The sequence below is a fragment of the Rosa chinensis genome, chromosome 5 (genome assembly GCF_002994745.2).
Source record: "Rosa chinensis cultivar Old Blush chromosome 5, RchiOBHm-V2, whole genome shotgun sequence".
Classification (NCBI taxonomy): domain Eukaryota; kingdom Viridiplantae; phylum Streptophyta; class Magnoliopsida; order Rosales; family Rosaceae; genus Rosa; species Rosa chinensis.
Genome location: NC_037092.1, coordinates 73,705,891 through 73,723,841, shown reverse-complemented (window position 1 = coordinate 73,723,841; position 17,951 = coordinate 73,705,891). Strand labels below are relative to the sequence as shown.

General features: G+C 37.4%; 1 protein-coding gene and 1 long non-coding RNA gene across 2 annotated transcripts; both read right to left on the bottom strand.

Moving 5' to 3' along the window:
- Positions 1-334: 334 nt before the first annotated feature.
- Positions 335-788, bottom strand: LOC121049378. Its single transcript, XR_005799774.1, has 3 exons — positions 668-788; positions 483-584; positions 335-353 (listed from the first exon to the last, which is right to left on the bottom strand). It is a non-coding gene; the product is annotated as an uncharacterized LOC121049378 (long non-coding RNA).
- A 5,982-nt stretch (positions 789-6,770) lies between these two features.
- On the bottom strand, positions 6,771-8,349 carry LOC112164025. The gene is made up of 2 exons (XM_024300269.1): positions 7,851-8,349; positions 6,771-7,789 (listed from the first exon to the last, which is right to left on the bottom strand). The coding sequence occupies exons 1-2, from the start codon at positions 8,347-8,349 to the stop codon at positions 6,771-6,773; spliced, it is 1,518 nt and encodes a 505-aa protein (XP_024156037.1).
- Between the last annotated feature and the right edge of the window lie 9,602 nt (positions 8,350-17,951).

Here is a 17,951-nt window from a genome sequence, read left to right as displayed (position 1 = left end):
CAAATGAGTAATCTAACCAATACTTTAAACTTCAAAAGCAAAAGATGTGCATTTCCAAATAAGAAAGCCAACATTTTAAACAAGAAAAGCATTCTAGTGCATGCCCATCTACTTGGGACATCAAAAAGCTGATACACATATATGTATTGTTCCAAAACATGCCACATGGTGCGTGACAATAATGTACCAGCAGAGAAGCACAAAAAAGATGCTTTCCTTATCAAAATTGTACCAGCAACAAGTGCACTACTTCAAGGCTCATGCACATATGTGTTGACAACAAACTTCCCCCACTCATTTCGCACTTGATCAATATCTGGTTGGGTGTATTAGCTGCTGCCTCTCCTCTCCCACTGAAATCAGTTTATTATATCAAAAGGATTAGTGACCAAACTTTTTGGTGAATAAGGCATGGACATAATAACAAAGTTCTGAGAAATTGAGTCTAGTTACTATATTTATAGCTATATATATGTTGATACCTTCGTAGGAAACAATGACATGTCTTTATCCTCAATGATATCTCTCATGTATCGCATGATAAAGTATCCACACTCCTTGTTGCTAGGTTGGGGAGGAATGCCCTAAACACAATCAAATGACTCAAGAAGTGAAATCGGACAAAATGAAATATTGTTTTCTGAAAATTAGAAGTAGTGAATCTTACAGCCAAATTTTTCCATTGGACTGAACTCCGGCCTTGCTTTTTCTTTTCAGCATTATACATACGCATAGCACTACACCAAAACAACAATATAATCGATGATGTACCGTATAGGAAAGGAAACAACAAGTGTATTCAACAGATTTTATAAAATTGAGGCATGTGTGATCAATATATAAACCAGTGACTTACATTTCCACGATAGACATCCAATCTCCTGTGGGTAAGCGTCATTTTAGCGGGTCCATAAAATAGGCGGTTTGTTTGTCTGGATCAACAAGTGTCAAAGTCCAATGATCACTACATGCATGCAAAATGTCATATATCCTGAACACTAAATTTTTTTTTTGACACAAGTTACTTAATTATGAAAGTTTGCAAACCTTCGTGAACTTACCCCAAGTTAAATGGCAACATGAACATCTGTCCTGGTTTAGCAGTTGCAAGTCTATCTTTGATGTGTTGGGCCCTGACAGTTCCATTCCCACACCCCACAGCACCAACAAGTGAAGGGTCAACAAATGCAACCATGTCAAGCATTTTATAAGCCTTCAACTGATCATAGAGGTACCTGATAACAAACATTTACACAAAGTCAGTAAGTTTCAGCAACTGCATTTCTTATCAAGGCAACAAACATTTACACCAAGTCAGTAAGTTTAAGCAACTGCATTTCTTATCAAGGTAACAAACATTTACACCAAGTCAGTAAGTTTCAGCAACTGCATTTCTTATCAAGGCATTGGGAAGAAAGAAAAAAAATAATATATATATATATAATAACAGTACTACATATTTTCTACCTCTGGTACACTACAATGCATGTTCCAGTTAATTCCCTCATGATTGCCAGTCGCCGAACATATTTTCCCAATATATAAGTCTTGCGAGAAAATCCAAACACTTCAGGCTCCATGTAGAAGCTGATTGTATGCCCATCTTTGAATGCATCTTCACCCCACAAACATAACATCTTCAATGAAGCTGGTAATGATGGTGCCAATTTAGCCAAGCCAAATTCAATCTCCGAGTCTTCTTCCCCTATCTCTTTCCTTTTCATCTTCTTTTCAGCACTATCCTTGGGAGGTTTCTACAATAAGAAAATAAATGTGAGGTATATATCATAAATATATGCTACATATCTAAAGTTTTGTGAATTTCTATAAACAATTGAATGTTACCAAAGTATCTATAGATTGAATTAGACTGAGTTTTTACCTTGAGATGTGATTTTATGACTAGGTGTTTAGGCCATGCTACCCAACTCCCCATAGCCTGCTTCACTATTTCAATTTCATCTTTCACAGGAAATGGCACTTTTGCTTTCTTCTCAAGCGCGGCATAGATAGAAACGCGCACATTGCCATCCCCTAGTGGAGTGCCATGAACAAGTTGGGAAGGATCCTCGCACTCCATAACAGTGGCACAAGCAACAATATGTTCAACAGAACCTATTGCCAACTTGCATTCAACCTCAGCTACCTTTGACTAAAATGTAAACAAAAAAAAAAACAAGATTTATAGCTGTTTGTAACAATAACCTGCAAGCTTGAGACAGTTTCAAAAAATTGGAAACAGGAATAACAGTTATTCACCAACAACTATTGTTTCTTCGATTTGCAGCACAACTTTCCAGATTTCAAGTAGACATTCAAAGATACTATTTTCCAGAGTTTCATGCCATTCACAATGAAATTCTGAAACAGTGCAGTAACTTAAAAATAACATAACGGACTCACTTCAACTCCGTTTTTCACGAAACCAAGTTCAAAATGATCATTGAAGATTCGCCTTTAAGCTACCAAAAAATGAGAGTAAAACAAGTACAGTTTTTTTGAAAAATCATGAAATGACCGACTGGTTTAGCTTTGATAATTAAACTTTGATCTTTTCCAGTTCATTATTGGCGTTAAGTAAGACCAAATTACCTTTGATGTGGGTGGACACATCGTCAAATTCACGTATTCTACCCCCTCCTCATTCTCCGGCTCCTTAGTCAGATTGACATTTTCTTCAACAGCCTCAGTGACATCCTCACGATTGACAACTACTTTCTCAACCAACTTGGGAAACTCATTACCTCCGTTGGAGCAAGGACGTTTATCCAACCTACCTTCCTTAGCGACCTTTGTCCGTTTCCTTTTATGTATGAGGGTTTTGTTTTCCATTGCTTCAAAAATGCTCCGAATTTTAGTTCCATCCACAATGTTTGCTACTTCTTCCAACGGAGCTTTATCCGATTCTTGACCAATCTCATCTACTGTCCTGAAGCAACTTCCTTGGCCAGATGCATGTGGCTGAATAGTTGCACCTTCTTTTCCATTTACCTTTGCTTCAAGTGCAGCAAACTTGGCCTCCCACATAGCCCGCTCATCTGCAAGTATTTTTTCTTTCGCTTCCTCTAGTATCTTCTCCCTTGCCTCCTTTACTATCTTCTCTCTCTCCTCTAACAATATTTTCTGCACACTAACTCTGACAGTAGCTTCTATGCTCTCCTTTCTACGTTTAGGGAGGTGGAAGTAAGTAGAGGGAGTGACAAAACCTCCTATTCCCCGCACTCTTCCCCCATGCTCTGGAGTCCCCAAAGCCAATGTCAAGACATCATTTGTTCCTTCAGCATTTAGTTCTCCACTAGTAACCTTTCTCTTCAAGTTTGCCTGAGAGTTTAGAGTAGGAAATATCATCACACATCATGTTCAGAAACCTTATACATACATAATAGGCTTTCTATATTGGACTTACTATCTTTTCAGCAGTCTTTTTTGACTCCTCATCCTTGAAACTGCCATCCTTTGTTTGCCGTCCTTTTATCCACAAAGTGGCCCTATCAACTTCTTCGTCACTCATTCCGGTAGCCTACAAAGTGAAATGGTTAATGCATGCATTACACATGGTGTAAACTCCACATTAGTAAGGTAGAAAACAGTTTCACTAACCAACTCATCCTCCAACCCTGCATATCCCTTACGGGACATTCTATGAGGATACTTATTCAAGCTACGCCTCTCTTGTTGCTCACGACGCTTTTCCTGCAAAATAGGGATACTTAGTTAAATGAGAAGTCTATATATACATAACTGCATTTGATATTTGTACAAGTAAATGATTTTAGTATAAGTGCATTTATACCAAGAATGAGGCCTTCGTCCGCATTTTCACAAATTATGTCCAATGGTCAGCAAGGATGAAAGGATAATCATCCGGAGGATATCGCAAGGCTTCATGGTCATCCAAATAGGGGATAATGTACTTGGAAGTAAGTAGAGACTTGAATTGCCTCCACTTCGTTGCAGCAGATTCCAAGACCAATTTTTTAGCTTTAGGACCAATCAAAAATGGAACATGTGCGTGTTTCGTTGCTAAATATCAGTTCAAGGTTCAGAAAATAGCGAAAAATTGAAACAATATAATGAACACTATTATACCAAACTAACTAACTACACCTTTAATTCTTAATAAAACTGAGACTGATTTGTATACCTGAACACGTTGCCAGATTTTGTTCTTCTCTTCATCAGTTGCCGCTTTCCAGTTTTCCCTTATTATCGATACCTTCCTTCTTGCCAATACACCAATGTAGCTTTGCATTTGCTTAGCCACCTTCCCACAAGGGGTCCCTTTTCGGATAAATAAAACAACCTTCTTCTGAATACGATTCTTGCGGCTTGTAATGCGTGACATAGTCACCGCATACCGCTTCAGCAACTTTAGTCCCCCGGTTGGTTCAACTTCTTTCTTTTTGGACTTTCCCTTTTTTGAGTGAGATCCATCAGAAAATGAAGATGTTGTTGGTGACTTCAAAGACTTGGTCTTCTTAGGCTTCGAACGTTTTTCCTTCGACTTTGTCTTCTTCGATACACTAGTAGATTGTGATCCCGCCATTATCTACACAAATGTTAGCCCCATTAGTACAGCAAAACAGAAAAATCATAGTCATTTCCAAAACAAACACTTACCACATATTAGTACATAAATCTGCAAGTGTTTAAAATAACACACTTTAGCACATATTACTACACATAATTAGTGCAGAAAATAAGAGTAATTAAAATAACAAACACTTAACACAAATTGAAGCAGAAAGTAAGAGTAATTAAAATAACATAAACTTTAACTTGGTACATTAAACTTAACAGAAAATAACCAACGTTGAACACACATTTAGTGAGCCAAATATCCTTTACACATGACAATTATAAATTACATGAATACTACTATGTGAACTACTCTCCCTCAACTACTATATCCTCATCCCCTGCACGCCTATAACCCATTGGCTCCTCATCCGGATAGTTATCAAGTGACTGAATAGTAGGCATCGTAGTTGCGATGGGGGGGGGGGGGGGGGTGAGAAGGAATGTTGTCCCCAACATCATCATACTTAACATATTCATGGTAATCTCTTTTTGGGACTCTCACCACAACATGCCACCTACAATCTACAGGGTCTTCAACATAAATTATTTGCTCCACACTTTTTCCTAAAACAAAACTATCATTTAGATAACCTTTCCTATTCAGATTAACCAAAGTGAACCCAAGATCATCTACTCTAACACCCTTCTGATTCTCTACCCAATCACACTTAAAAATAGGAACCCTAAAATGACCATAGTCAAGCTCCCATATTTCGACAATCACCCCATAGTCTTCAGTAATAAGGTTTTTGTCCCTAGCACTAGCTACTTGAGGTGTTTTGGCAACCAAATAAGCCCCACTACTTTGTGTCGACCGAAGATCATCGCGAAACTTAGTGTTATATTGCACCCCCCCCCCCTATTTGGTAACCACTAAACTTGGGGACTTCATTGCTTGGTTTATCTGCTATCCACCTCACAATCTCTGGGATGTCACAACCTGGTTCTGCAAGCTGTGATTCAACCTACAAAATAAAATATAACAGTCAACATTTCTGTGCTCAAATCATCCAAAACATTTCTAGCTACAATTATATACAAGAAATGGAGAATACTTACCCTCTCCTTCACCCACTGGCCAAAAGTCATGTTTTGTTTGTCCAGCAGCCATTTTTTATTCTTTTTGTACTTGGGAAACTCCCTCTTCAAATGCTCCATGTGTTCCCTACAACAATATTTGTAAAGTGTTAGTGTATAAGCATTAGAACAACAAAATAAACAAAACTGTAAAAAATAGAATTTAATGATTGACTTACAAAAAGTAGCTTCTAAATTCATCAGTGTTTTGAAGCACGCATAGATGAGCTTGCTGAAATTCTTTGCCATAAACTGACTCAACAGTTGCACCAGAGGTAGGCTTGTCAACTATGTATTTTTCTTTTGGGATGCCAACAGTCTTGTCATCAAGGAGAAGTTCAGCTAAGAACTCAATCGCCTCTTCAGCTATATAACACTCAACAATGCACCCTTCCGGATGCCTTTTACTTCTAACATACCCCTTGCACACCTTCATATACCTTTCGAAAGGGTACATCCATCGAAAACAAATCGGTCCACATAGTTCAACTTCTCTAACCAAGTGGACTGTTAAATGAACCATTATGTCGAAGAAAGATGGCGGAAAATACTTCTCAAGCTCACACAAAGTTTCGACCAGATTACTTTATATTTTTGGAAGCCTTGAAGCATCTATAGTCTTGCTGCAAATTTCATTAAAAAAACAGGCAAAGCCTGATTACTGCAACTCTGACCGGTTTTTCCAACACCCCTCGAATAACAATTGGGAGTAGCTGTTGCATTAAGGCATGACAATCATGGGACTTAAGTCCGGTCAGCCTCAAATCATCCATTGAAACAAGGCTCGAAATGTTTGAACAATAATTTTCAGGAACCTTCATGCCATGAAATGATCCACACATACATTTTTTGTCATCTACTGTTAGGTTCCAGCTTGCCAATGGCAAGCGCTTCTTTTTCGGACCATCTAGATTTGGGTGTAGCTGTTGCCTTATACCCATTTCCGCCAAATCCAAACGAGTTTTCAGTCCGTCCTTGGTTTTTTCGGGAATGTTCAACAACGTCCCTATTAGACTATCACACACATTTTTTTCAATGTGCATGACATCAAGGCAGTGCCTAACTGGGAGATACTTCCAATATTCAAGCTCAAAGAATATCGACTTCTTCTTTCAACATGGCCTGGTTTCATCCTCAGCACCCCTATAAGTAGGAGGAGGTTTTTTTTTTCCAAACGGCCACTGTGGAACTTCCTCCTCCAACCTCCTCAACAATTCTTCTCCACTCAATGGCACTGGAGCTGTTGCATGTTCTGGCTGGTTATTGAAAGCAGCCCTTAGCTTTCGATAAGGATGGTGTCTTCCTAAAAACCGTCGATGAATGGTGTAGGCCATCTTTCCTCCATGAACTAGCCTTGTAGGTTCTGTTTTATCAAGACAAATAGGACATGCATTATAGCCTTTCACTATACTTCTTGAAAGGTTACCATAAGCTAGAAAATCATTGATTGTCCAGAATAGTAAAGCCCTAAGGGTAAAAGTTTCATTCTTAATGGCATCATAAACTCCATTCACCCCTTCCCATAACAGCTTCAAGTCATCTATTAACGGTTCAAGGTAAACATCAATGTCATTTCCCGATTGTTTAGGGCCTGATATCAATAAGGTCAGCATCATGTGTTTCCTCTTCATTACCAACCATGGAGGCAAATTATAGGTTACCAAAATAACGGGCCAACAACTATACTTGCTACTTAAGGAACTATGGGGATTGAACCCATCTGATGACAATGCAAGCCGTAGGTTTCTTGGCTCACTACCAAAATCTGGCCATTTATCATCTACCAACTTCCAAGACGTAGAATCTGCAGGATGTCGAATTAAGCCATCCTTGTTTCTGTTGGTGGCATGCCAAGTTAAACTCTTCGATGTTTCAATTGATTGAAACATTCTTTTGAACCTAGGAATCGGTGGAAAGTACCACAACACTTTTGCAGGTACTCCCTCCCTTTCTTTTTTGTTTTTGCAGACTTCCCACCTAGAAATACCACATGTAGGACAACACATTTCATCAGCATACTGTTTTCTATATAGAATACAGTCATTCGGGCAAGCGTGTATTTTGGTGTAATCCATTCCCAATGCACTCAAAGTCTTCTTTGCCTCGTACACAGAGGCAGGTATCTCGTTTCCTATGGGTAGAAATTCAGCAAAGGCAATCAACCAGTCGGAAGTATGCTGCATCACTCATACCATGCTTCACTTTCAAGTTGTAAAGCCTAACCAACACATTCATCTTTGTGTGCCTATTGCAACCAGGGTATAAGGGTTTGTTGGCATCTTCTACAAACTGCCTGAATTCATTACACTCAGTTGAAAGCTCATCATTCTCATTGCCTTCCAACTCCACATCACTATCTAATTGTACTTCATAATCTGCCCCCACATTACCCTCCACAGATTCAGATTCAACACCCTCTGTCTCTGCGCTATCAATATCACTATCTAATTCTGACTCTACCACAACCTCCCCATGTTCTACCCATTTATCATAACCTACGTCTATCTCATTTAGAAACAAGTGATCCTTTATCACTTGTGCAGAAAAGTCTTTCATATTTCCACATTTTGTGCAAGGACAACAAATGCGATTAGGGTCTCTAGCATTATCAACAGCAAACTGACAAAACTCCTTCACTCCTAGCTTATATTCATAAGACCTCCTATCAGCATGCATCCATGACCTATCCATCTACATTACACGAAACTAATTTATAACACAAACCAGACCTACATTTACCAAACCATTTAAAAAAGACAGCAATTTGCATTTATATATACTCCGATATCGAGTGACAAAGCAAAGCATCTATATAAACCAATTTACATGTCAGAGAAGTAAAAAACAAAATTGTTCGACCAAAAATTCATTCAAAAAGTATCTTAACTGTGCTCAGAAATATATAGGTACTCAACATCAAATTAGTTCAGTCAATACATGATATAAACAACAATTAGCATAAATATATGCATATGACGAAATGCATCTCTTTTAATAAACTTCTAGTAGCCTACCTGTCTTATACATTCAAAATGCATTAATTAATCATGGTAAATGCAGATCAATGCATAACCATAAGACACCAAGTCAAACCATACCAAAATGTTTGGACAACATTTTCCCAACTAATAAACATGTTCCACACTTAGTTTGATGTAATATTTTATTGTTTTCTACAAAAGCTTACTGCCCACACAGAGATATAGCAGCCTATTTCAATAAACAAACAACATAGATCAGTTATTCACAACCATTTTTTATGAATGATATAAAGAATACAAAGAATCATTTTTGACATAAAACCTTACCAGTTAAGCTCCCAGCAATACTCTTGCTTAACTCTAGCTAGCTTCAATCTCCCAACTCTAATGGTTAAAAGCAGTGGTTAAAAGAAAAACCAAAACCAAAACCAAAACATGGAGCCGAGAATTTAAGGCAGACCTTCAAAATTAAATACTCCTGTTTTGTATAAACCAAAAGCATATCCAGACTAAATTAATAGAGAACTGAAATCCCTACATCAATACTTCACCAAAACTCAATGCATTATCAAAGTTATTCACATTGTCAAAAGTGGGAAAAGAACTCAACATATAAGCCACCCTCATTGACCAGTTCACATTACTATGTACTTCAATTAGGTATCTTGATTACAAGAACAGAACACAAGGCGGTTTATTTATACTTTTAACTTAATTACTATATGTAAAAAAAAAAAAAACAGGAAAACCAGTTTCACTCTCATAAGTCTACGTCTAAAAAAGTTCAGTTCTTTTGCTCTCAAACAGTGTAGTATACATACAAAATGAACTACAATTTGAGCTCATAATACAAATAATCCTTGAGCCAAAAAAACACACCTGAAGTTCAACAAAATGGGAATGGTATCCTACAGCATTGACATTCAATTTTCTTTCAAGATCCACTTTTAGAATCAGAAGCAAATTTCGACCCAGATTTGTTGTTCTTAGAACTTCGATTCCTCCCTGCAACTCGAAAACCAAAACCAACTTCAGAACAACAAAAAAATCTAAACTTTTTTCATTCAATGCACACACATACATAGGTTTCCACTCAAGAAGATTTACTAAGTACCTACAGACAACAAGAATATCTAAATTACAACCAGGTTGTTCATACAAAACATAATAAAGAAAAGATTTCACCAACAATTCAATAAACAACTACTAACCACAAAATCCATAAACCAATTAACAAAACGATCAAATAAGTATAATCTACCAAGAATTAACAGAGTAAAAAGAATGGTCTTTCACCAAACAAAGATGGCACCCACTTTTGGACAACTAACATTTACATTTGAAAATATACCCATCTCTTTAACACCTGACAGAAATCGGAGGACTTGACAATCATCTAACAAGGTAAAGTTAGAACAACCAAAGAGAAGAATATGAACGATTGCACATGCAGTACCAATTAAGGAAGTCGCACTCACCCCAAATTCCTAAACGGAACAAAAATAGAATTCAAACACATGCAGCTCAAGTATTTTTGCCCAATTCCAAACTTTACCTTGACAAACAGACCACCTCGGGCAGAGGATATCGACGATGATCTTCTTCCGCTACTGTTCCAAGTAACCCAGCTCGTTGTTCTTGTTATTGTTGAGTCTTCGTCTTCCTCCTCATCTTCTTCATCCAGATTTAACTCCCCCCTCCCCCCTTTTCCTCCTCCTCCAAATCCCCAAATTGAAAACCCTAATCCCGTGTTTTCAGAAGATGGTGTTCTAGAAGATGGGTTATGAGAAGAAGATGGGTTTGGAGATGAAGATGGGTTCGATCCATAAAGAGAAGAACACGGCGGGGTTTTGCTATGAGATATGAGTTTTCAGGTTTTTGTCGAAGACTAGCTACCCCAGTGTTGAAAACGGCCAAGTACATTTAAGTTTTGCTGTTTTGTCGAAGATGGGAGACAATATGTATGCCCTAGCTATTAATTCTTGTCAGTGTGGTAGACAAAGTGCATTTAAGTTTAGTTTTTTATTTGTATAACCAATTCAGACAACACACAAAATAATTTTGGTTGTCTGATAATATACAATGAAACTTCAGCTTAGAGATCCATGACTAGCAAATCTCCTGCCTAGTGCAAAACAAACTCATTTTTCCCGCCTAGGATTACCATCGCACATTCACACAACAAAAATAAGTCATTCCGTTGTAGGAGCTTACTATCGTCTAACAGCATTTCACTCAAATATTGGCCTTTTTGGGGCTACTCACTCACATTTTGGGGTACATGTGATTTTCTTCCAAACTTACACAACGGAAACAAAAAAATGCCTTGTATGTTATTTTGCAACTTACTCTCATACAACATATACAACAATACTATTGTGCAAGGTGAGTCAAAATTTCGACCCAAATTTGAGCAGGAGCGGGAAATTTTTTTTACATTCAGACAACAGACAAATCCTTAAAACTGTTGTACAATAATCTTGGACCCAAAAAATTTATGAACGACCTCCTTATACAACGCCAATCTCATTAAACCTGTTGTGTGAAGCAGTTTCAATGATCACACAACGGAAATTTTTTTTTCGTTGTCTAAAAAGTGTAGTGTGATGCAGTTTTTGGCATAGTGAGTTATTAGTTTAGTCTCATGGATGGAGTGGGCCTTACAATTGGGCCTAACGCATAATAAAGCTAAAGGCCTGGAAAGGAAAGTGGGTGTCCAAATCATTTAGGCCTGACCCAGCATGGAGCTAAAGGCCCAGAAATACAGATCACCTTTTAAGTCCATTTATGTCAATATTTGGGCCAGGCCAAGTTCGTTTGTCGACAACATAAAAGCCAATTCACACAGCCCAATACAATATTCAACATATCGGGTGCCCAAATTAAATTCCGGCGTCTACAGAAGAAATACATTCGACGAATTCAAAATAAATACATGTACATCCGTCGACACAAAATTCTCTCACCACCAGAAATACAAATTCTTCGAACTACAACGGTTTGATCTCTTTACAGGGTATGTAGGCAATCTAGCGACCCACTAGATGCAATCGCAATTCCAAACAAAAAATCCTGACTCCCTGGTTCATCTAATTCGAATCCCTGACCTCATCAGTCAAATTCCGCCAAACACCAGGAAACGTCATAGCCTCCTCAAACAAATCCAAAACAAATCGAATCCCTGGTTCACTTACACCAAATTCGTCCAAATACTATTCACATTCTAAAAGCAATACTCTCCGATGAGTCATTCACTCATTGGAATTCTTGAACTATGAGTGGCTTGATCCCTCTCCAAGGGTACGTAGGCAACCCATTCAAATATTCGGGTGTAGCCGCAAAAACAAACAAACAAACACACATCCACAATTGGTTTCTTCATAAATGGAATCAAAGGGTGTTTCCCTGTGACAAGGGAATATAATTAAGAAACACATTCTGTCTTGAATAGGTTGAACCCGAAATAATTAAAACTCTATTCACTAAATGAATACGAGTGAAATTATGTTGGGTGACATTTACGCTCACTGTGTGTATATTTTTACTCAACAGCTTCGCATCAAGATAACTGCTTGAGCATGCTTTGTAGGTGTTCGCACGAACACACGATCCGAGTTAGGTGCCTGGATTATGGGTAATATTCCCTTTGAAGTGAGGTGGTTCTCAACATCGGTTACCCAATTGTGGTAATCCGAGTCTGTTGAGTCAAGCGTGGGAAAGTCGAGTCTAGATTCATTCGACATCTTGTTGAAAATAAGAAAAGAAGATATATTAGTTTCAGAGCTAAACTTTCACGAAAACTAAAATAATAAGATTTCCAAGCTATGCTACCAAGAAAACAATTTCCAAGAATCTCTTTTGGATTAGACCAAACAATAATTTTTAATATGGTCACAATTTGATGCTTACGGACGCTCTTAGTCCGAGCATTATGAACACTCTTAGTTCGTTAAGCGTGAATCCCCACAATTCCGCTTTATTAAATAATCGAACCCATGTTCGTATATTGAAAATCCTGCAGAAAATAAGGAATTTAAAAGACAAGAAAGCAGGAACTTTAATATTTAAAACTTGTTGAAATTCGAAGCAGATTCGCTTCTGAACAGCTCCCACTTCGAATGGTGTACATATCTCAAAACGACTCCAATAGGGCTGAAATTTGGAGGTCAGATAGAAGAGGCAGAGACGAACAACTTTGATGAAGGATTTTGATCTGAGGCCTTGATCAAGACGTTTCGGGGCGTGTAAACAGGCTGATCTGCACAGGAACGAGCGTGCTGCTGTGCTGCAGGGGCAGCAGGCGTGCGACGATGCTGCAAGAGCAGTAGGAGGCACACGGGTGCTCAAGGGCTGCAGTAGCAGCGCACTGTATGGCTAGCAAGGGCTAAGAGCTTGCGGCAGTTTTTGGTGAAAGAAATTTGGGGTGTTAGGGTTTTTTTTATTGGCTAGGGCTTGGGTTAGAGTATCGTGATGATAACGTGTTGTAGAGAATTGGAAAAAAATTATTGTATTCATCTCACCATGAGGTTTATATAGGGTTACATCATATATACAAATGACAATACATAATAGCTATACTAATCAATCGCACATTACGAGTCTGTCAATCGCATACATTATGAGTCTGTCAATCGCATACATTAAGCAATACCTATTGCATGAATAGTCATTATCATTCACAACAATAGCTACAAAGTCAGTAAAACAGGGTTTAGAACATGATTGAAGGATCCATGTACCTTCCAACAAATCAAAAGCATAAATCATTGGGTACATATAAGAGCTTTCAAGTGAATTGAGTTTTACCTGGGATATAAATGTACCCAAGAAGCAATACTCAACTGGGCCTTAAAATAATTTGGCTTAAGAGCAACTCCAACAATAGGGTTCAAAACCAGATTTTGTTGAATTATAGGACTTTTCATCTCCAACAATGTTTTTTAGGGGGAGTTGGTCCTAAAATTTTAGAACTTGGGTTCATCCCAAGTCTCATATTTGAGACTTTTCCAAGACCAAGACTCGGATACTGTTTATGGGACCCAGCAAATGGGTTATTATTTGCTTTTACTCAAATTGGTCCTATTTAATCTGACGACTCAGATTTGAGGGAAAAAAATGTGATCAGTGGCTCTTATTGAATCAAGGGTTATTATTTCTATTTTGTTCCAAAAAAATTTTAAACATTACCAGAAAATTGAGGGAAAAAAAATATACCCGTTGGAACAGTAAATTGTGAGAAATTCTATAAATACCAACCCATTCTTTTCTATTTCCTCACACCAATATCTCCATCTCCTTCACAATTTTTCATTCATTCACCCATCTCCTTCACACCAAATATCCTCCATTCTTTTAATAAAAAATTAATTTTTCTCAAAAAATAAATTAAATGAAAAGAATAATTTTTAAATATTATGATAAAATTAAAATTAATTTTTTACTTTATTTAACTAGATTAACATACTTTTAATATAATATTCATCAACATTATACTCATATTATATTTTAATCAAGACACTACTCCATATAGCACCTCATTGTTGGAGATGAGAATTAAGTCATATGAATAGTGCAATAAGGGGGTGCTAAAAATAGAATCTATTGTTGGAGTTGCCCTAACAAAAGAGTATATATGATTTCATATTCAGAGCAAGATACTACAACCCTTTGACTACTTGACAGTAAACATTAGAACAATCTGTTCAAGTACCTATAATTTGTACATAATTGATAATGACCTTGTCTCTGATTTTGTTGCCATCACGGTCAATCACGTTGAACACTAAAAATATAAATTTAAAACAATTCTTAGCAAAAAGGGAAGATGGTGAGAGGGAGATGAGGAATATCTTAGAAACAAATACATACACAAACTAATATCTTTACTTTCAAGACCGATAAGACTGAATTAAACAACTAATGATTGTTCAATTGCACAAATAGGAACATGTAAAATTCCAGATTCAAAAAACTAATTCAAAAAGTTAAAAAGCGAAACTGAAGCCAAATCAAAACAAGAAAAAATCAAATCCCAGAAAAGGAGAATAATTGACAAAAATCCCAGAAGATTTACCTGGGTTGGTTCATCCGCCTCACGAACTTAGCATACTCATCATCCATTTCTTTCTTTTTCTTTTTCCAAATCTATCGGAAATCTCCAATCTGAAGAACAATGTATAGCTTCAATTTGATTAAGATCTAATTGAGGGCAGGCAGAGGTCGAAAGTAGGTTTAGGGTTTCAAAGTTTTCCAAAATGAGATCAAGGCCATGATGTAACCCACGTCGTGTCGTGTGGAAAGAGGTTTAGGCCATGACTTTAACCCACGTCTTCTGACATAGAGGTGGGTTACGCAAATATTGGCATAAAAGGCTGGGCCCATTCAATTACTTCTTCTGTTGTCCTATTGATTTCGAGTACTGGGCCACCGATATTCGGTGCCTTGGAAACGCAAAGGCACCAATAAAGTCCAACAGTGCCAGAGTGGACTAGGTTAGAAACCAACGCGTATCAGAGGCCCCTATCGGTGTCCTATAGCCAAATTTGTAGCAGTCAAGGCTACAAGGTATATTTCAGATATGAGCAACTTCATTTTTACCATAGTAATCACTCTCAATTTATAATTAGGAACATAAAATGATTCCAAAAATCTAATTGGCTGTATGATTGTATCTATAAGTGACAGAGTACTAGTGTCACTCAGGCAGGAGACACAAAGAACACGGCAAAGATTTGGTTTCTGAAAGCAAATCTAATCAAATGAAGTTTTTTCTTGCTTTACTTTTTGGATGCCCGGCCCACTTCTGTTGAGAAGGGAATTATTGTATTTGTCCATATGGTTGGTTTAAATTTGGGGGTGCTCTCGAAAATTTCAAAAATTGAGCAACTCTATTTATGCAAGATTATGAGTTGGGTTGGGAACCAGGGCGTCCGCTTTAGGTTCCCAAGAGAGATTGCTGCGTCTAATTGCTGGGAAAAACTAGCTCACATGGCATTTAATTAAAATGGAGGATACTGATCAAAGGCCAAAATCATAGAAAAGAAAAATCAAACATATAATTGAGGAGAGAATATTGGACATTCAGCTAAGGTTAAATTGAGTCGACTGCCTGGTTAAATTTGGTACTAGCTGGTTAAATTCAAACTAAAATCAAACATATAATCAGTCGACTCCTTAGTCCCATTTGGTAATAGCTGAAGTAACAATGATGGGTAAGGATTAGAATTTAGAAGAACACATATTTGAAACTTGCATGCACCACAATCAAGATTCCAATTAAATAAGTATGTGTTTCCAATAAATATTATTGAAACCAAACTTTTATCAAGGATCATTCCTTACAGCACACGTTGCCCACAAATAATTCATAGAAGAGCGGTGCAAAGGGGGAGAAAGACTGACATATGCTAGCAATGCAAAACCATGCAAACTGCAAAGCTTTATTAACATAGGCAGTGACAGGATTTCAAAAGAAATTTGTGCGGGGTGAGTATGCCACAATGTTTGGAACAGAAGAAGAAAAGAAAACTATCACGGTTTTCATTTGCAGGGCACCTAAGAGTCTCAAAGGTAGTCAACATTCCTAGTTGGTCCTGCAAATCAGTTCCTGCATAATGATCGAACGATTTTGTAATTTCTTTCCTTTTTATACAACATAAGGAAAGTGGAAAACACTACTATCCTTAGTTCCTTACTAGCTTGGAGCACAATCTTTGTTCAGCTGCCTGATGAAGACATCAGTTAGAGCAGAGTCGCAAACAAAAGAAGCCACCAGAAGATGCAAAGCCTGCAATAAGACATCTACAAATAAAAATGCGGCAAGGAAAAGTGGCTGTGAAGGAGTACAGAACTACAGAGTACTTTTTTGTTTATTTTATCAGAAGAAAAACTGCATTAATTATCAAGAATACAATGAGAATGGTTACAGAGTACTTGAATGGGTAGATTCAGAAAATAAATGATTCTGCAAACAATATTAACTCACCTCCACCTTGCCAACTTGAACAGTTTCCTCCTTTATGTCAGTCACAGGCACCTTCAATTCATTTAAGACAGAAAAGCCCAAGATAGGAGATAGGGGTCTTATGATCAGCTTGTCAGTTACCGTGAACATTGTGGATCCTTTAAGATATCCTTGAGGACTTTTATTGTTCTTCAGTTTCAGTGGAACTGTCATTGCATTACAAGGGATGAGGGATTTATCAGTAGTCAAAATATCCCGCGTACGCCGCTCGTTAGTCCACCAAAATGCATAACAATAGGGGGGCACCAAGCCATCTTCATTTCCTAAGATATAGTTATCATAGCAAAAACCAGGACATGTCTTAGAACCCAATAAAATCTCCTTGTGGTAATTTGACTTCAAGTACTGGTCATTAAGATCATGAGCACTTTTGAACAAATGATCGATGCAGCCATCCCAAGGAACATCCTGCACATGTCTTAATATAACTGTTGAGTTTCTATGTCTGTGGGTTATGGCTAGTGAAAGAAAATGCTTCAAAGGTAGGGGTCATCAACGGGCCGGGCCTTGCTATATTTTTAGATAATTGCGGGCCGGGCCGGGCCTTGCTATATTTTTAAATAATTGCGGGCCGGGCCGGGCCGGGCTTTATTAAAAATCAAAGGATCCAAGCCCGTCCATATAAAGCGGGCTTTGCGGGCTTTTTCGGGCCTGGCCGGGCTTGGCCTTGCGGGCTTTTTTGGGCCGGGCCCTGCGGGCTTTATTTATAAATAAATATTTAAAGACACAAGTTTTTTTTTTTTTTTAATCAAGCTTTGGAAATTCAATGGATAATGATCAAATACAACCAAAGATAATAGATTTATATAACTATATTGTACCAAAAAAAATCTATATTTATATATAGATACTAATTTATTGATAAATAAATTTTTAAAGACACTAATTTTTTATAAATCTATATTTATACATCATACACAACAAAGAGCTACATATAGCAATTCAAAGAAAATGAGAAACCGACCGTTGGATGAGTTTATTACAATAAATTATGAGTGTGGTAAAAAATTTAGCCAATTTCACCATATTTTCGAATCCGATCGGATTGGTTAACCGTAGTCACTTATATGTTTAATTGGTTGACCGATGGCGTGGCAACCGCGAAACGTGCTTATTTTTTCACATCACGTTTGTATATATTCCATCGATGGATGTGCGTGGACATAAGATAAAAAAAAAATTAATTTTAATTACAAACACATTGGACTATACCAATTTTATTCCTAAAGTTATATGACTTATACATTGCATTAAAATTGTTTAGGTTCATTCTAAAGCAACCATGAAGT

Coding starts and splice junctions, on each gene's coding strand:
- LOC112164025 (XM_024300269.1), bottom strand. CDS start 8,349: ATGGATAGGTCATGGATGCATGCTGATAGGAGGTCTTATGAATATAAG. Junction 7,790..7,850: donor CAACTTGAAAGTGAAGCATG/GTATGAGTGATG, acceptor TTCTACCCATAG/GAAACGAGATACCTGCCTCT.